Genomic DNA, 22,008 nt, shown 5'->3' on the forward strand with positions numbered 1-22,008 from the left:
CAGGGATCTGATTGCAGCTTATAAATTCAAGTATAAATAGACTAATTACAAATGTATACAATTTCTTAATCACCTAAATCACCGTGTTGTAAACTATTTTATAGTAAATATAATGCTTGCAGCATGACGAGTAGTTGGGCAATTATTTGTTCTTCCATAAATATTCGTCGCAAAAATTTTCATCCATTGTAAGAAAGTTGTGCGCATACTAATGAAGGATGCTTGAAAAGTCATATACGCGATAAGTAAGCAAATAATAAGAAGGAAGTATAAATACGTGAAAAAGCCTTAATTTAATGTAAATAAAGGCACACGCAGATTTGGCAATTAAATTGTAAGTGAAATAGAAAGAGAGAGAGAGAGAGAGAGAGAGAGAGAGAGAGAGAGAGTGTGTGTGTGTATGAACAAATGAATAGAAGGGGGGAAGCAAGAAGACGATCTGTGAAACCACGTGAGATAATGCGTCCTTTTACTAATCGGTGACAAATACGCTGATTATTAAAGAAAAGCAGGAAATTACCGAATGAATTTTGAAGGCGCATGCAAGAAGCAAAAAGTTTATAAGATCAAGAGTACGATAGGAATAATAAAAGTTACCGAGATAAAAAAAATTTGTTAAAATTGTCCGAATTTTAAAAGATTATCTATAATTTAAGTGTTTATGAAATCGCATTTACATCTCTCCGTTAAATTCGAATCCAAACTTCAGTCTTTTGGCAGACTGGTACACTGCACGAGGCACATTCTTCTGGTTCTCTACATCCTAAGGTACTATCTTTTAGGCATAGAGTTTCAAAGTTTATAGATACATTCGAAATATCAACAAAGATATTTAATATATAATAGGTAGTATCGTGAAAAGTTTCAGATGGATGGGAAGGTAGAGGAGGAGGCATACATAGGAAACTCGAAATATAAAAAAGCGTCGCCCACGAATGGCGGGGATCGTTCTCATGGCTTGACGGTGGGGAGCGATGCAGTGTGAAACGGGAGAGCGATAGAGAGAGAAAGCGATAGAGAGAGTGAGAGAGGGAGAGCGATAGAGAGAGAAAGAGATAGAGAGAGTGAGAGAGGGAGAGCGATAGGGAGAGAAAGAGATAGAGAGAGATAGAGAGAGAGAGAGAGAGTGTGAGGAAGAAAGGGGGAGAGAGAGGCAGAGAGAGAGAGAGAGAGAGAGAGTGAGAGAAGCTTGCGCAGGCTTCGACCCGAGCTATGACGGCGAGCGCTAACCTCGGCGTTACCACTGCATCAGAAAGCTTTTGAAGCTTCCAGCCGTCGCAAGGTTTCTCACGACCTCTTACTCGCTACATCCTTTTATCTCTGGTGCGCCGGCAACCAATAGCGCGTGTTCGACAACCATATCCATTTTTTCATCCCATCCTTGTCTACATATTTACATTTGTACGTGTGTCAATCGAGAGACAGAGAGAGAGAGAGAGAGAGAGACAGACAGACAGACAGACAGACAGACAGACAGACAGACAGAGAGGGAGAGAGAAAATACCGAAAAGGCCGCAGCTAGTAGTAGGAAATGTAAGAGTGTCGCGTCGTCGCCAATCTCGCGCCACATTTTCGATAGCCGCGCGCTTTACTTTCTCAATCACCCTTGGTCGCTCAACTTCTCTTCTTACCGTTAAAGTTCTCACTCCATGACTTCACGAAAGCACCGTGCGATGGCCTTTGTTCATCGTCATCTAAGCGGAATTAAACACTGAGACCAAGGAAATATTGAAGGTGAGAATTTTCTTTCTTATTCTGCATTTCATATTACTAAAGCAGTTTATTATTACGCGTGTGATACAATTTATTTACTTATTCAAGCAAGAAGATCATTTGCTCGACACAAAATTAAATTTATTTATTCAATGGTAAATTCATACCCGAGGTTGCACAAAATTTTATAAAATTTACGTTATTAATAATGTATCTATTATTAAAATTAAAGAAAATTGGATTATGATTGTAATCCCCGAAAGTATTATGAGTCGTGTAATGTAGGTCAGTGTTGAATTAAAAGTGCTTATATTTTTTTAATGAAAGGTAAAAAAGTGAAAAATGTTGTATAGAGCTGGGCTTGAACTAAAAAAAAATGATGAAAAAATGAAACTAGCTTAAGAAATTGAAGCAGCAAATTTTTTGTGGATTCATTTCAATCTTTCAACCACTATTACTATGTTTTACAAATAAACCTCAATATCTAATGAAAAAGTGATGAATTAGAAGTCAAAAGTATTTAGAAATTATTCCACTCTCATAAGTATTATGAATTAAAAATGGCTTTTTTAATGATTATCATAGTAGCAAGTATCAAAAGGTATTACAAAAGTGTATTTAAAATATTCTAAAATTTTGTTGAATTTGAAAATGTGAAACAAAAAAATCTAATATTGCGGAAAACGGCTGTAGTCAGAATAAAAGAAAATCTGAGTTTTCAGTTGGAATTGAATTACGAGCATCGAGTGTTCATCGTCACGTTCGTCTAGGTAAAGGTGAGTATTGAAAAAATGTAGAAATATAACAACAAGGATAGTGGTGATGATAAAAGGTGTAGTAGTACAAAAAATAAAATAAAGAGGTCATTGTATCGACTAGTGCAAAAGTTTTTTGATTTTCTCACATGATATACATGTCACTCGGAAATAAAGTGTAATTAAAGATACGCGACGCTTTCAAGTTTGGTACGAAAAGATACATACAGCAGCATTTATACGGTTAACAATAAATCCATTTATCTCGTCCGACCCTGTGAATTGCACGTGCAGTCCACGCCGCAGTGAATGCACCACTGCAGCGCAATAACGACCGATGCATTATAAGAAGGTCCACCACAACCAACTCCGAGGAGAAGCTCTCAATCCTTGGATCACCGTCTAAGCTTTCTCGAATAGATCTGTGAGTCGGAAAGAATAAGGTCTAATTTTTATTTATTTGATACTTTCATTTCTTAATACTTTTTAGGTTTTGTCTATGTGTTAATTCAGAATGATTATACTTCGAATGATAGGGTTTATGAGTCGTTTACAGTACCGTCTGTAGCTCGGCAAGGCATTGTGGAATTTTGAATGGGATTGTCCATTCGGTGATTGCGTATAACGAAACATGTTTCGTTATTAGCCTTAACATCAAGCATAATGGCAAAAACTTGATTTTCTCAGTTCAAGTTATCACAGACACTTTTAATAAAGTTTTTAGATAGTTTCTGATAGGCTACACACATTATAATCCATGATCGATGAGATAAACGAAATGATTTATTTAACTTTGTACAGTGAAAGGCTATTAATCAATACTCTGTACAGAAATATTTCCTACTAAATATTTTACTTTTATTTTGCTTATTGAATTACAAAGAAATAATAGATTTACCATTGTATGTAACGAATTCCTATTGGAATACATGCATTTTTATTGCAAAAAATAGGTTTTCCCAAATGAATTGTACAATCGAACCTTATCTTTTTAAGTAATTTCATCGCGATTATGCTGATTCTCGGTTATAAAACGTGAGATGGAGCGAAGTGATTGCAAATTAATACTTATGAAAAACCAATTTCATTAGCCTTTACAATTATTAAGGGCTACGATACGGCGCATGTAAAAAAATTTAATGAAAAGAGCAGCAGAAGGAAATATAAGAGACTAGGTAGATGAACAATTACACAAACTTTTATTCTATCTGTATTGAGGTTGCTGTTATATCGTTACTTGTTGATTTTTTTATTCCTGCGATTATGCGAGTCGTGTTTTCGCGGTGTCTGCTTTTGTAAGTCCGAAGAATGAGCGAGTGATCATGGCTTGCAAAATCACGGGGGGCGGGGGATTTAGCGCAGGCGCATGTCTGCTTCTTTCATGTACAGATAACTCGGCATTTTGTGAGAACATACAGAAATATAAATACAAGATTTTGGCAAACCAGTTTCGTATAGGGCTTATTTCGCCGACGAAGCGGCATCTTCCCACTCTCACACTCCTCATTTTTTTGTTCTCCTTACATTAGTTACTGACTTTGCATGTTCTTACCAGTCATCATCTGCTTTCTGTTTATCTTATTTTACTTCATGACGTTTAATAATTTACTATAAAAAAATACTACGATTTTTATGATTCAAGTTTCATGTATAAATACTGTTATTTAACCATGATGTAGTAGTACGTGTACGTAAATGGTCGGACAAACCCAATGACATTAATTATTGTAAGGACTTCTGAAGCATTTTTTTTTTTACAAACTTTAAATATACAATAAATAATAGTATTATGTACTTAAATAAACAGTATTATATATTTAAAAATGATAAATAAACTCATATATAAAAATGTATAATGTAACGGTTACATATTTTTATTTTTACCGATTTTGTAATCCTTTAAGTAATAAAATATTCTAGAAATTTCGTTTGAAAATTTTTCGAAAATACTATTAAATTAATGCATTTTCAATCCAAAATTATTAATATTCGATATTTTTTAATAAATGATATATTTAAGAGAATATAATATTTGTGAGAATGTTTTTAAAAGCAAATCAATTATTGAGAAAAATTCTTTGATAAGGATTTTACGGAATTTAAATAATTTATTCTATTGCCATTTACTTTGTCACTTTATAAAAATAATATGAATATTCTTAGGATAACATTGATATATAATTAAATAAAAAGGTCGATCCATTATATTTGTTTTTTATGCAAATGGAGAAACAGGAATATAAATATAATATCTTTATATCTTTCCTATAAATTTATCAATGTAGCATTAAATTTATGAAAAAAACAATCCAGATCATTAGATGATATCAAAATGTGTACATTGACGTCCATTCTTTAGTATGGTGAAAGCCAATTCTTCGAGTCTGATCGATAATCATGACTGCATAGTTACTAGTTTATTTTTGCCATATTATAGCATACTGCGTTTGTTAATATTTATATTTATAATGAATTTTGTAGTTCAACGCATCTTTAAATTTTTTTATTTTTCGACCGTGAACAGATGCTCGATACTTGGCGAGAGGGACACAGTCTAAGCATTAACACAAAAAAATTCACATGTCCATCTCTTTTTACCTTTTATAGCGAATACATTTTCGCGTTTTAGTAAAGGTATGAATTATTGATTCGAAGAGCCCAACGAATATTAATATTTTTGGATTTTTTGACTTGATGGCTGACAATTTGTATGACACAAATAGAATACCGATAATTACAGTGAAATGTGCTAATAAATAATCCTCAAATTATTTTCTAATTAATTTTTACAATAAAAAACGATAAGATATATGTTTTAAAAGCAATAAACTTATTGAATTATTTTAGTTAGCTTTATAAAATTTTTGTAAAAAGTTTTTCATATGAAAAGAGTTGGAGATGTAGGAAAGCGACAATACATAAATAACAGAGACTCCTTTTAAGCGTTTTTAAGCGTAAAAGTAAAAAAGACGGATGTATCGTTTGAAGATCTGAAAGAAGAAGTGACTACGCGCGCTTAGCTTCATTCGAAAATATTCACTAATTACGTCCTTCGTCGACTTTTTCTTGGTCGGGGCTTGATGTCATGATCACAATGCATCTTTTGCTAAGTAAGTCAACGCTTTATCATTTTTCTCAATTTTTCCAAACACAATACAGACAAATTCAATTAAAACTGAATACAAATTTACGGTATACAAATTTATAATAATAATGTAATTATTGAATATAATTTCGGATTATTACTAATATTATCTCTTATGCTCGATATTAGTTACTTTTTAGATAATGTGTCGTTATTTATTTACCTTGCAGTTGCATGGCGTCGACAAGAAAAGAAGGTCTTGTCCGGGAATTTGCGGCGCGGAGTGTCGACGTTCCGAGTTAAGAGTATTCGGGATAGAAAGCTTTTTAAAAGCACTGATATTCCCTGCTTTTTGCCCCTTTAGAAACTGTACTTGGAAAACTTTTTTCCTTAAAAAAAAAAAAAAAAAAAAAAAAAAAAAAAAAAAAAAAAAAAAAAAAAAGGAAGTCAATTGTGATCGAATTTCGTATGTTTCAGGTAAATGGTAGCGGGTAAAAAGTGAGACCAAGAACATGGCCGAGTTCCAGCCAATGGGCCTCGGGCTATTTCTCCTTGCTGCTCTCCTTGTTCTCGCTGCTCCGAGTCCAGCCGCACTTCGCAAATGTGAGTACACGACTCATTTAAGAGGAGTAGTTCACGTCCACAGCAATGCTTCCTGTCCGTGACAGGTCCAGCTGTAAAAGATTCTGCGTGAGAGGAGTGAGGAGGAATAGGCATTATAGATCGGCTCGCGTACACTCGGAATTATTTTATGTAGTAACACCCGGTGCCACTGCGTTGCGCATTTGATTATATGAAATTATGTATAAACGGATGTGCCTTGTTGTAAATTTAAATATTATTTGCGCATGTTCGTCGAACTTTTTTATACGAATATTTGATTAAAATGCTATTCGATCGAACAGGCGCGTTCCGTATTATAACCTGCCAGTTGCGTTTATAATGGTTTTATATAATTTTCAAACAATTTTACCATTGACAAAAGTATGATGTTCAGTTTTTCATAATCAATCATTTTTATCGGAGACACTTCGAATTACTTTACGCGTCGAGTATGAATATGGCATTATTAAAAAAATGCTGTGTTGATATGTATGGAGTGTCGACAAGAGAAATATATACTTTGCCTATTAAAATTATCAGTAAATTAATGCTGTTGTTAGAGCAGTTTCTTAGCTGCGTGTTCGTTTTACTAGTTTTCTCCTCTTTTCAGAGTAACTTCAGAGTTTCTTCATTTGCCATTTCGCAATGGCGTTGGGTAATAAGAAAAACTGAAGGATTTGAAAGTTTTGACGATCGCAGTCGAGAAAGGTGGGAATGCATAGAGGATTGCGCGATAATACCTTCCTTGCTTCCTATCAAACTTTCTTTCCGGTAGTTTCTATGCAGCCTCCTTCGCTTTTTTTACCTCCCCCTTTAGCTCCTTGAGATCCTTTTAACATTATCCTTGCTTTAAACTCCTCGAATTTTTTATTTCTTCGACTCGCATATTCCTATTCTTTCTTTTGTTACATCCTTATTTCATTCCTTCACATTATATTTGCAAAGTCACATTCCAGGTGTTTACCATCGTTTTTTCACGCTCTTTATACCCCCGGACTTTTGGACAAGACCACGAGAAACACGCGTGTACACTTTATTTCTTCCCTTGTTTACTTCATTCGAGACTCCCTTCTGGCACTCAGCTATTTCTTCACATTTATCTGCAGCGCGCGTAGTATTCTCGGAAAGAAAGAAAGAATCTACGCGTTTTGGCTTTTCGTTTTGTTTCTTGTTTTTTGTAACTCTCTTGGATGTCAAAGTGTATTATATTCGGAAGATTTTTAAGTTTTTATTAATACAATCGTATTACATTTATGTCCGGGTATACATTAGGTGCGATTAATTTACGATATTATATGTTGCCGCTGAGAAAAATTCTCGTTTTCGCATTACGAAAAAAGAAATAAATGAGAGTTATATATGTGTGGTAATAAGGCATGGGTGGCTGCTAACAGAGAGCAGCTTGGATTAGAATTAGGCTTTGGTAGTTCAAGCCGACAGACGCGACGAAATAAAGGGAAACTCGACTATAAGTATGACTGGAGATTTGACATTATTGTGCGCTCCCTCGAGGATGGTTCATCAGTCGCCATGCCTCTGGCTATAATGTCATCTCTATCCAACTACTCTGGATTATGAATAAATATGAGATGTTAATTAAAAGTTTCGGCTTGCCTGGTCCACTGACACTTCTCTCTTTCGTATTATGAGCTCTTGATTTAATTTCCTCGTCCATTTTACGTATAACTTTAGCTAGTCTTTCCAAGATGACTTATAGTATCGGATCGCTTTGAAGTTTCTGTTTTTATTCGCGTACACGGGACGACAGTTGTGAATTTTGAATCGAAGTTGTCCAAGCTGAAGATAGACCCGAATAATATCTTTTCCGTCCGTTCATTGGACGACTTAACTGGATTTCTTACCCGCTTGAAATCTTTCCCCTTCCTTCGGCTATTACTCCGTCACTTTTACAGCATCTCGCGGGAAAAAAATAAATTGTAAAAGGAAGGGCATTTTCGCCTCTCTTCTTCCGTCCACTAATTCGCTGGTCAAAATTTTAGAAAGACGTCGAATTGCATTTCCTTGTCGAGCTACAAATAAGTGCCAACGAAAGGAAAAGCTTTTTAAATTTTAGTCATTTTACAGAGAAATTATTATTAGAGAGTGTGAGTTAGGAGCTCTTACGGGGATGAAAGGGAAAGAAAGGCCGGCTGATTTTAGTGGCTGATTTAGCTGTGAGTTGAATACGTAAAAACCTCACTACTAACTGGCTTAAAATACATATTAAATTACATGGCTAAGATGATAAAAAGATTCGTTAAATTTACACAATTCTGATATCTTTTGTCATTATTGTGATAGAGAGGGAAAACTTAATTTCGGCGAAGCTTAACAGTTACCTAAACATGTTTCGAAGTAGCGGGAGCTGTAACATTTGCATACACGTATGCATATAACTCGAGGGATGTACCTTTACTTCAAAAATCTCGCTCCCTCTCCCTCTCACCCTCTCTTTCATATTATAAAACTTGAAACGTGAGACGACTGACGAGATTAGAAATGCTGCCGTTACAACGAGTAAATTACGTACTAAATGTGCGAACACGTGAATTTTTCTGGACTAAGCTCTTGTTTAATGAGATCGAGACTTTAGTTTTACGTCGTGGCTCATTTTGTTTCGTGTAATGTCGTGTAAGTGACTTTAAAAGAATAATGAATTCGCGGATTTCTTAAAGAATTTTTATATAACTATCGATTAAATTTCAGATCAACATAATTATTATAAATATTAACAATTTTTTAAACTTTTATATTTATTAAAAGTTATAAAACAATAGAAAATGTCAGTTTTATCATAATTTCCTGATATACAAATTATGGCAAAAGATTTAATCTTTATTTAATATTTATGATATAACTTATTATATTTTTTACATATGTATACAGACGAATTTACATATAAAAATGATCTAATACTTTTATTTCCTTATATTCTGTTGACGAGAAGTTATATAATTTACTTATGGTCCTTTAACTTACAGGAATTATTGCAGATGTTATCGACTAATGGTTAAAGTAGTGACTTAAATCAATCGTAATTTTCAGCCAAGTTATTTTTGTATAGCGGATAATTAGTACTATTCAGTATAACGTGGCGTTAAAATAAATGTGTAAGATATAATAGAAAGTAATTGTGACGATTGAAAAGTTAGTCGAGTAAGTAAATGGTTGGAAGGGTAAAAAACAATGAGGAAGTAGGCACATTCACAAGCTAATCGCTCTTATTATCCTGGTTAGTCTACCCTCTATAGTAAACAATTGTAATTCCAGGCGACAGTGAAAAAAGATGTTTTTTTCTTTCTCTGTCTCCTTCCCCCCCTCTCTTTCTGAGATGTATTCTTCATTTCTTTCATTACAATGGTCTTTCAGCATCACACAATCGATTAAACATGAATCAAATAATGTCCTAACATTAAAATTCGCAGTTCAAATTTGATTTAAAAAAATGTACAGTAATGGGTGAATTAGTTAATCAAGTTTTCCTTTTAAATAGAAAAACAGAAGTGATAGTCTAAGTGTATAGTTCATTTAGACTTTTCCATAAAAAATAGTTAGATAGAGGTACGTATCGAGGGCATGAAAAGACAACTGGGCGATCGCTGATCTACGTTGTGAATGCATCCTTAGAATTCCTAGCTAACTGTTAATTTCATACATTTTGCATTGCACTAATGATGGATTGATAATAAATATATTTTCAATCCATATATATTATGCATAGAAAGTATAAATAATGCCTTACTATTTCTGATAAATTAAATTGATTAATAAAACTCCTGAAAATAAATGAAATTCCTGCTTTGTGGTTCTTTTGAATATGATTATATTTACAAATTTATTGAACTTTTAGTAGTATTATAACTAGTTGTTCAGCGTAAAAATTGCTCATTTTATTTTATTTTCTTATCAAATTATTATATCAAATATGAAGATAATTATCATTTAATGATTGTATCGAATATTATAATTATAAACGGAAGGGCTTTTATTCTTAACAGATTTTTACGATTAGATTATGATTTTATAAACTTTACAAGTTTTAGGCTCAATGAAGTACCTCTTTTTACTTTTATGTATTATGTTAATTTTTTTGGTTGCGTTTAACGAGCTTTCAAGAATATATAAACGAGCTTTTTATAACATGCTTATTTCAATGTGACAAATGCACCACAAATTGATATATGAAATATACAATTTTATTTTATTCAATGATTATAATGTGGATTTGCGAAAAGTAGCATTAGTATAAAGTAGAAATATCAACATTTTACCAATAAATCTCAATGTAGTTTGCAGTAATTAAGTGATACAGATTTAATTTTCAAAACTTTACTTAATTCAAACCTAACTCTATATGTTTTCATTAATTTTTCTCCACTTATAAAAAACCCTCTACCGAATTATCAATGCAATAATAATATGCTCAAGTATATTTGCGTAGTAGTATTAATAACGATCTATCAACGACTATAAGCAATGTTGATCAAAATGTAAGCAATGAATATTTTATTAATGCTCCTTAACTGCTGAATTTGCATTAGATATCGTCGACGTGCGTGCTGTACACATTAACGCATCAAAACGTTTTCCGAAGCGGTAAAACGAAAATAATATTTTCAGACGAACTATAGTTAGTAAACCCCTTGCACAAAATATACTGGCGTTTCGCATGAAACTCCTACTCACCTCTCATTAAAATCGGCGGTGGCGGTGAAACATTTCGTTGTTTTAACCTTCGATGACCAGCGTCCAATTAAATTCACGTCGCATTCTTTATTCACATAATGTAGTCACATTTTTATCACCCTATTCATGCCCACGTTTCTGAAAAAGGAAGAACAAGGAGGATAAGAATAAGGGGAAGAAAATAATTACTCCCTCTTCGCTGACGTGACAAGTACGCCAAGGGAATACTTCCGTCTCTATAGATTTCTTTTTATAATTTTATATTGTTTTAATCACAGAATAATCAAACTATATTATTTCCTTATTCATAGTTCTGATTAATTCAAGTATATTTGTAATTTCAAAGTAATGAAACATTCTTGTAAATTGAAATATTGATTAATTTTGTAAATTATTCTTTTTAAATAAAATATGATAAATATTTATCGAAATTATCACGTATTTCAACAGCATTTCCTAATAAAAAAATTACATTCTTTAGCATCAGTTTGAAGTAGCTCAAAAGGGTGATACTTCATAATCCACCCTTAATAAAACATTTTGATAAAATACTTTAGTGACTGCTTTAAATTCTTTTGCGTATACGCTCTTTTTCTTTTATCTTCATTAATATAAAGCATTATTAATTTGCAAAAATGAAAGATATTATATATATATATATATATATATATATACACGTATGCGCTCGTTCTTGTATGCTTTTGCACGCGCGCATGCGTGTTCTTTTAAATATATACAGAGAGAAGAGAGAGAGAGGGAGTGAGAGGGGGGGAGAGAGAGAGAGAGAAAATTAGTTATTACAAATCAAATTATGATATAAATATTTTTTATCAGCCGTACAAAATACATTTATTGAGGTATGAAAGAAACGTTTTCATTAGTGCGGATAGGTCAAAGAAATTTTTTATTTTTCCTACAGAGAGAGAGAGAGAGAGAGTAAAAAAAGGTGAAAGGATAAGGGAAAAAAGGGCTCCTTAAGCTCTTTCATTCATAGCGATGCTGTGCCATCGTCTTTTCTTTCATTGGTGCAAAACGATCGAAAAATCTCGTACTGAAGGAAATCGAATACGAGCTTACGCATCCTGCAGCAGCTTTTGGCTTTGCCTGATCCGCGCTTTGATTCTTTTTCATTAATGTTTGAATTCTGAACTTTGTTGCTGGTAGAGTCTATATATGTTTATATGTATAGAGTCTATACGGAGTTTATATATGATTCGATTGAATTTTATTGTGTATCAAGTTATAATTTCATCCTGCGATCTTATGTAATTATTTGAATTATCCTCGTAAACTTATAAGGCCACATGAATTTGCATGGAAATATTATATTCGAAGTTTTATTATTTCCTTTCTAACCCTATTGTTTATTTCTCATATACGAGTTCCGTATCTGTAAAGTGTTAAAACTATCTTTGCAATGTATGAAATAGAGATTTATTCTTAATAATTATTATACATCTGTCATCCTGTCATCTATTTACTTCAAAAATATAAACAATTATCTAAATCTAATAAAATATGCTCTTATCTGTATAGTGATAAATAATGAGAATGTTTGGAAAATGTAATGCACATAGTCTAATACATTTAAGATTTACAAGCCTTTCTGAAATCATCCTCCAAATCAATGATAAAAGTGATAGTAAAACAAACGATAAAAAAAGTCTATAATGAACAAGTGAGTACTAGAGATTTATTTGAGTATTCATAGAAATATAACGAGTAAAAAATTATGTAAAATTTAGAGAGCAAAGATGAGGTATTTATATGAAAATATAAATTCGTTAATAGTTCGATGAATCCGCGAAGAACGGTCGCCTATTTATGCTTGTCCTCAAGAATCTTATGAAAAATGTGATGGGAGAGGTGTTTGTCTTCAGCAAGTAATTCGATTGTTGATTCAATGTTATGCTAAAAATATGCACAGCTTCGGTATCAATGAGCTTGATGTTTCCTTTAGCAGACTTGACGCCCAAATATAGTCACGAATTATTTTATGGCTCACGGTTGTCACACTCGACTTAGTAACGTAAACCGAAGTAGCTTTGTTTTCCTAGAGAGTGTAGTAAAATATTGTTAGTCCACGGTAGCGAAAGGAAGGAAGTGGGAAAGGCTGAAAATACCGAGGCGTGAAATGGAAAAAGGAGGAAGACAATGGAATAAAGTATGAGAGTGAGACAGGAATGAAAATCGAGATCGGATATATTGCGGAGGTTAAATGTAAGGGAGACTAAGTCGCTCATTCACGAAGAAAAGGATGGCCTAAAAGAAAGATAGAACAGAATAAATGCGAAAATGCTGAGAAACGAAGAAGATAAAAACTGAATATAGATCGACGATAACGAGTAATTCTAATAATTTGTGAAGTCACGAGTTTTATGAGGTTGCAAATGTAGCAAAAACTAAATGAACGCAAATATTTTTTGTAATATAAGAAAATACGAACTTAGATCCCTCGAATTTTTCCACTTATTTAATTAAACAGAAATTGTTAAACATTTACAATATTTTTTCACACACTGATTATTAATGCTAAACAGTCATTAATTATTTTTAATATTTAATTATATTTAAGATTACAATTTCATTAAAATTAGATGGAATGATATTTCTGATTTTGCATCTATAAACATTTAAATGACATTTTAATCTCATCACCTTTAAAACTGCTTACTGTAATTTTTGTAATGATCATAACAAAAGTTGTTATTTTATTTAGCAATTATTTTTTGTTTTATTCATTTTAATGTATGGTATATAAATTTATAATTAATAACACAATAACACGAATAAGAATGACAAATTTATACAAAGATTAATGAATGACTAGAAATTTATTTAAAAATAACTAAAACTGTAAATTACAATGTCTAAATAATTAAACTTTAGCATCTAATATTAATATTTATTTTGCAATGCACAATAATTATTTCGAAAAATTAAAAAAATAATGCACTTATTATTACTATGTATATCTGACGACACTTCTTTTTACTTAATCTCAATAACGTAAAATTATTTGAATAGTTAATATCTTCATTTTCATTTTCAACGAAATTGCATTTTATTAATTTTTTTATTACAATTTTATTACATAATTAATGAGTAAAGTGTCTATCGGACCGATTAAATGCAAGAAATCAAGATCTTCCAATTACCTTGCTGAATAATACAAAATTAATGCTCTATAACATAGCTAATGTTTATATATTTTTTAAATTACAATTTTTCATTTCCAACATTATATGTTGTTTAATAAATTATTTGGATATTTGCATTTTCGTAAAATAATACCCGTATATTATTTCTTATAGTCTTTACTTATAGCAAACAAATGATATAATTAATTTTTTTTTCCGATAAATTATTGGAATAATTTATAATTTTCTAAATATCAATTTTTTCAAGATATCAATTTTTTAGCTGAATTATCTTATATTATATAATTTTTTATTGTATTATAATAATACTATACGTAGTTGTCAAATGAACTTTTATTATTTAAATTTATTATAAATTACATTTCCTAACAAATTTATTTCACCTATTAATTAAAATAAATTTTATAAATAATTATGAATTAATTATTAATAACATCGTGTTGATAATGGATTTTTCATCCAGTTGATTGTAGCTATACTTATATACATATTAATTGATGTTATTGAGATAATACTTAAAGTTCATTTTAATCCTGAGAATTCTAGTTCTGTGATGAAGACAGTTTTCGTTTGTAGAATATCAATATTCACTAGGTTTAATAGAGTTATATTATAAGATTTTTAATATTTTAAATGAAATTTTGAAAATTCTTGTCATACATAAAGAAATATATTTTTGATAACTTAAGTAATGTAAGCATCATTAATAAGGAATTAAGTAATAAAAAGGCTTAGATTAAAATACATATCGATAATGATAGAAATGCGTAAATATCTCAAATATCGATAAGCCGTTGACTAAATGCCACATTATGGTAGCTTTACGACGTTATAATTCTGGCCTGTAAAAGCGAAGGCTAAAAAGAAATATAACAAGTGTATGATTATTCACGTTGTCAGATATGCAGGGGCTTATAAAAGATGAGGAGGGGTACAATTTTTCTAAGAAATTATGATATACTAACAGAAATAGTAGGGAGTTACATTGAAGGACGCTACATATAAAGATAAAGAAGCATGATGAATAAGGAAAGAGTCGTGAGAAAAATAGATGCTACTGATAAAATAAAAGAATAACGACGGTTCAAATAAGAATGTAAAAGAAGGAAGATGGGATGTGTTTGGTGTAAGGAGGACAATGGATCGATTGTAAACTGAGAGCAGGGATATAGCGTGGGGCGACGCAAGGACGGAATAAGTGAACAGGCTAGTGGTGGCATGAATGCTTTAACCTGTTTTCTTCGATGAGAATGCGAGTCTTGGCTTCTAACGGGATGCACGTACGCTTATGCTACTACTTCTTGCGATATATCGCGTATGCCATGATATCGTAGTTGCAGCCTTCGTTGTTGCTTTTCAAACGGTATCCAATGGCCTGACAAGCCAACTTGTCGGAGAAGAAAATTTACGTACGAGTATTTACACGGTTCTGGTAGATGCGTGATGTCGCCCCTGATAAGCGTTGTGACACGTAAGCAAGGCATGTCCAAAAAGTTTGTGGCTCGAAATTGGTTTGTAGAGGGTAGTGAACTTAAGTACTCGGGGCTGAAAAGATTGCGCGTTATGGAATTGATAATGTGAAAAGGATAGACGAAAATTGGGTGACCGAATTAAAAAGACGGGACGTCCTAAGAATCCGGAAGAGAATCTCAATTTTCATTTAAATGTATGAGTGCACCCGTCGAAGATTCAAAAAAAAAGAAAAAAAAATAGATGAGAAAAGTCACTCTTGTAAAAAACGAGAGGAGACGGAAGGAAACCCGAATAAAAGAAAGGAAGAAAGGAAGGAAGGAAGGAAGGAAGGAAGGAAGGTAGGAAGGAAGAAGTACTAGTAGAAACAATGCGCTCGTTTTTATTAAAGGGCTTGATTCCAAGCTAAGAGGAAATGAGTATCAAAACGTAGTAAGGGAGACAAACCTGAGACCAAATATACGGAGACAAAGACAATTAGAGCCCTAAAAGATTTATTGTTATATGATTTGCAGGGAGAGAGAAAAAGAGACAACGAGAAAAGTAGAAGTATTGAGAGGGAAGATTGAGGAATGAGAAAGAGCAAAGAGAATGAGGAGGAAGTCGAGTATCGATTACGTACTCCAAACTTGTAGGTCCCGTTGCTGTCTCTTACTACTTGAAGATGTACGTATGTGCCGCGACTACGTTACCAAATTTCGAGACGGAACTAAGACAAGAAGATTACAAGCACCTTGTTTGCTTCCCTTTTTAATTCCCTGCGCATCTCCTAATGTTGCAAAGCATTGTTCTTTTCTCTTTATTATTTCGACAATCTTCCAGTCTGTTTACAACCAGAACGATTTATGCTTTTCTATAATTTGATTTTTAATTATTGCATATCAAATAAACTCTTGAATTTTATTGTAGTTTTTTAGCATTTTTTGGTATTTTCTCTCTCCCTCTCTCTCTCTCTCACACACACACACACACATGGGCAAAAAAGTCACCGTGGTGATTTAATTAGAGGGGACAGCCATAATTTAATTGGATTAACATGTATTTTATGTGTAATTAAATATTAAGGATTTATATGTGATTTTATATGATCTTCACAATGATTAACACTTTAAAGGCTCTTGCCATTGAAGCTTTTGATCGACATGCACGTATCAAATAATGAATTCTGTTCGAAAGTGGTATTATTGTCTGGTTCGAACTGTCAGTGTTTCGATAGCTTTAATAATTTGCCGCCTGCCACAGCAGATGCTTGGGTGGGAGTAAAGTGGAAGGGTTATAGAAATGTGTAGTATGTGCAATGTTCGTTAACATATGATTTATTAACAGTTGCATTAACAATAAGCAGTATTCACTGGTCACAGAAGCGTGTAAACTCTGTCTTGTCTCAATGATGTGGTTGCTCCTTGATGGTGACAACGATGTCATGGCCGGAAAGTTGTAAAGAAATATCTTGAGACTATGCTTGTTGTAGCCAAATAGCTTATCGTAATGCAATCAGCACTCTCGACTGCTTGTAGCTTGAGTATATTTGATATTTGATCATTGGGATGGCTTCATTGTGTGAGTGTAACTGAACGACTGGTGCAGGGCAGAAAGCACTGGCTGAATAGCGTAATGATTGATGACTGTTTGACTGTCCAAATTACAATGAACTTCTAGGCATAACGTGCTGCCCTTAAATATCCACGCGGCATCTTACTTAGCTGGCAGCAAAGTATCGTTGTTGCTGTACTGGAATCTTACATGAGGCGCAAAACAAAAATTCTAAAAGTTTCGAGAACTCCAAAAAAAAAAAAAAACAAGGCTTAAGGAATTTGGAGAATTTCAAGCGACGTTATTACTCGAAGACCATAGAAGCATTGTAGGGCATTTGAAACCAAAACATAACAAGTACTCGAAAATTCTCGTACTCAAATGTTTACAGAAACTTGAGAGCTAGAGGAACTAGCGACACCGAGAGCCAACGGTCTTGGAAATTGCTTCAATCCCGAACAGATACTTATTTGAGCGGCAAAATAACGATCATTATTGCCAAAAGGGTGATCGTCGTTGGGAAAGCGGGACGCCTCTCGGTCTCGGATTACGGTTTCATTCCACATCCATTTTGACTAACAATCTTATTATATTTCATGGACAGTCGCCTTTAACTAAATCCTTAGCCTTTTGCAAGCTTTTCATTTTCTTCGTTGCGATCAATAGTGAAGTTAAGTTTTTAACAGTCTGCATGAATAATCATCTCATTAACGTAGATTGGCTAATTTTCGTATGATCTAATTTAAGGATTGATCTTGTTGGATGCATCGACGGCTTTTGTAGGTTAAGCAGAGATTTCAGTCTCGTTGTGTTTCAGTGGATCGTGAGCGCTGCAATAAGACGGTGGAGATTTACGAGGACGTATCAAGCCCAGCGGTGAACGCTGAGACGTGGGGCAAGCCGTTGACATGCAGCTACCGCTTCCGGGCGATACGCGGTTCGCCCCGCGACTGGATACTGCGAGTCCGCTTCAAGAAGTTCAAGGTCGGAACCCTCGTCAATGCCACTACCTGCCTGGGTGGTTACATGCAGGTACGCACACATGTACAAAGCAGCGGCAAGCGATTAAGAGCCGCGGGCTGTTATACACCGCTTTTATTGATTTTTCGGGTATCGAGCGGCGCGTAGAGTATGCCGACGATTTTCAACTGTCGCTAAAATTCCCTCTGCTTATCGAGATTTCTTAGTTAACACGATGAAGTGGGAGCCTAATGATTTCCCGACTATTTAATCGCTTCGTATTAGACATTAGGAAACCATTGTGGATAGCGGCTGTATACTCATTAATGCGATTAGCATATACGCTAAAAAAGATAATAAGCCGCGGGTTGTCGTATCTCGTGTTTTTTTTTAAAATCCGCGGTTATTACCAATATTTCATTATGTTCTTTACTCGATTTTTTCATTCGGGTACTTTGTGCCACTACGTGTCATTCGCTTAACTTCATCCTCGGGCACATGTTTTTTTTCTTTTGAAATTTTACTCTTTTATGAAATCTTCGCTTTTTATAAATTTTGCTAAGTATGTTACGTTATTGCGATACATCACCGCACGCACATGCATTTATACGATCGAGCGTAAGTGCGTGCATATATTGAATTTTCTTGTCAATCATGCCGTTAGCGTAGATAAAACTATTTTCATAAAATACTATAAAGAAGCATTTAATTAATCAAACAAGATTACAAGTCAAATAACTTTAGCTTTATCAACGTGACTTACGCTTTCTTTTTTCTTTTTTTAGTTTCTTTTTCACCTCATGTTTTTCGCTATCCATCATTCTTAGCATATACGTAAGAGCTTTTACAGTAACCGAGCAAAGATCTATCGGCGTGTCTGAAAATAGCATACTCGATAAATAAAATAATTGATGAATTGATCAGGTCAGAGACAGATCAACATAAAAATATCTACATTCTATTGATGATCTATTTTATTTATTAAAATTAGCGCCAGTGCTCGTTGAAATGCAAGCATAATTAAAGGGTGCATTATCATTAAATAAGCATCTCCATCGTTTTTCATCGTTTTTAAATATATTCTATTGAAATGAGGAGAAGCTATCGTCGTAAATAGAAATTTTATAATTGTATATATTCTTGAATCGGAGATTACAAGTTGAGAAAAATGCAGGCTAGAAAATTGTGGCTTACGCAAATAGCGGAGAAGACAAGGCGATTGTGTGATTGCTTTTTTGTAAGCCCTTCCAAAGGTTAAGTATATATATATATATATATATTCAGGGATGTCATATTATTTAAGAAGTTTAAATTAATGAATGTTCAGATAAATGTCAATTACTTTTATCAATGATTTAAATAAAAATATAGTGTAATTATTTCGCATGTAATTAATAATGTAATTAATGTGATTGGTTAGTACTATGTGTGTTTGATTAATTTAAAATTGAAGTCATATATGTTAAGCACTCAGACAATTTTAACTTTATATTTGAATGCGTCAAAATTTAACCGACTAAAGGGTTGCTTATGTTTAATTTTAATTTACACACATTATGTTTAGACGTCTAAAAACCACAAATAAATAGTGCTCCCAGTTTTAAATGATAATGCCAAACATGAAAAATGAAAAAAAAAATGTTAATGTCATTTTCTCTTTGATATTTTATAATTTCGATCAATTAGAAAGTTATTAATGTAAAATATATTTTCAATTTGTTGTTTATTTAACACTTGGCAATTTTACTTTTACGAAAAGGTTGATGTAGAAGTCCAACGACAATAACATTTTTTAAAGCTAAAATTATCATTGTTTTCATTGCTATTATTGCTGCACTGAAATATAAACAAGTTATAATTGAAAAGTTAAATATTTTTCTTGATTACTAGATTACTTAATCTTCGAAAATTTAAGTAATATACTTGAAATTAATTTTATAATTCTCATCTTTAATTTCAGCAAAAATTAAAATAAAACTTACATACACATTAAATACCTTGCCTTAACTACCACCACCTTAAATACAATTTATAAGAATTTATTTAATCAAAGTTATTTATTCTGCTGTGCATAAGCGAAAGCTTAGTAAGTAATAATATCATTGTATTTAAAATTAGATTTTGTTTAGAAATACTTGTCTTTCTTCCAAATATAATACATCATATTATTTTCAATAGTTTGTTTCTATAAAATTATTCTTATAAATTCAAAGATTAGTTGATTTAAGTATAAGAAATTTAATGCAACTTAAATGCAATTAATAAATTAATTATAAATTTATAATTATTTATTCATATTTTGGTACATTTTTAATAGTTTAATCCTTTCTTCAAAAGGCAGTTTAGACATTTTATTGTAGGTATTTTTGATGTGTTTTAATTTATATTTTCTAATTAACATCATAAAGATGATTTTATAATATATTTTATAATAGGATGCAATAGATACTGTAATACATTAATTTATTCTTTTAATTTTAATGTTTAAAGATAGTTGCTTACTTCAGCACTTTTAATTAAACTTATAACGTACTGACATTAAATCATGTCAAAAAGTTTATCAAAAGTTTTATAATATACAAGTTCGTACGAACAGTTTATATTAAAAATTTTGTTTACTTTTAGGCTTTTGTATCCTAAATTGAGGCCTTCAATTATTTAAATTTTCATTTATCGATCTTTAGAGATAGGATTAAATTTTTTTTCGTGTTGCTGATGTATTTTATCGGTGGCAGTTTTAAATTCACAAATATATATAAAACAAGTGAAATTTACTTTTTATTTAATGTAAATTAATTCGAAAATTATTTTTATCTATGTAATTTCAAATATATTTTAAAGAGCTGTTTATTTATAAATTTTTATCATTATAAGAATAATAATTATGGATAATAATAAATTAAATTAAAGCAGTAAATTACTTAATAATAGACTTTATTTAATTGTAAAATATTTAATAGCTATAATTTTTATTTTAACAGGAAGTAATTTATTATTTAATTGCCAAATAAACTATCAGGTTTACATAATAGAACATTAGTCGTTAATAAATAGAAACAAATGTTTGTATGTAAATAATATTGAAATACACCATACTGTCAAGTGAAAAATAACTATCATGTATGAACATAAATTTATTACATAATCGTATTACTTTAACTAAAATTTATCCTATAATATTTATAATGAACAATTTTTATATTCCTCAATTCTAAAATAAAAAATATATTAAAAATTTTTTCTGTATTAATACTATTTTAAAATATATTTTATAGTCACAAAAGTCGGAGTTATATAGCTTTATATTTAGAAAATAATAAATGTCTTTCGATATGTTTGACAATTTAAAAAAATACTAATAATATTAAAAATGAAAATATACTCAATTAAGAAAATGCTTAATTCGAATAAATTATTGAATGTATTCAAACAGTACGATAATTTTTTTAATATTTTATAGCAAATAATATTTTGAAACATAAAAGTAATATTAAAATGTTAAAAATATTTGCATCAATGAAATTTTTTACAAATAATAAATAATAAAAATTTGCGAATATGACAGATTACCATTCAATATATATTTCATGAATAATAACAAAAATCATTCTACTATACATAAGATTAAAAAATTATTTATTTGTCACTGTTTATTAAATATTTAACATGAACTTTATAATTGTTTTAATATTTAGAAGTCATTACAAAAACAAACAAACAAATGATAACAACTGTATTAGTTTTATACATTACAACTTTTATTAAAATATATAATAAAATAAATAAAATACATACAACATTTTATTAAAATAACTATTTTTAACTCTTATTATTTAATTGTTTTTATTTAAGTTTTTAATATACATGAAAAAAATGTATAATATCAATGACCAACTTACTATAAACAAATTTTTAACTACTCCTGTTTAACTATTGCTTTTATTAAATGAATTCATTCATTGAATTATGATAAGTTAAAATGAATTTATTGGTTAGTTTTTCATAATTACATAACAAGTTAAAATTGAATTTAGTATATTAT

At 31.4% G+C, this 22,008-nt stretch overlaps 1 protein-coding gene across 1 annotated transcript in view; it reads left to right on the forward strand.

The window, feature by feature from the left end:
• Positions 1-1,481: 1,481 nt before the first annotated feature.
• The window catches only part of LOC105365670 (uncharacterized), a 30,847-nt gene continuing 10,320 nt past the window's right edge, over positions 1,482-22,008 (forward strand). Inside the window, exons 1-3 of the mRNA XM_011503896.1 lie at positions 1,482-1,734; positions 6,031-6,156; positions 17,824-18,038. Of these exons, the coding sequence (XP_011502198.1) occupies positions 6,066-6,156; positions 17,824-18,038 (306 nt within the window). The 5' untranslated portion in view covers positions 1,482-1,734; positions 6,031-6,065. The remainder of the gene's footprint in view (positions 1,735-6,030; positions 6,157-17,823; positions 18,039-22,008) is intronic.

This window comes from Ceratosolen solmsi, unplaced genomic scaffold, assembly GCF_000503995.2.
Source record: "Ceratosolen solmsi marchali unplaced genomic scaffold, CerSol_1.0 scaffold53, whole genome shotgun sequence".
Lineage (NCBI taxonomy): Eukaryota > Metazoa > Arthropoda > Insecta > Hymenoptera > Agaonidae > Ceratosolen > Ceratosolen solmsi.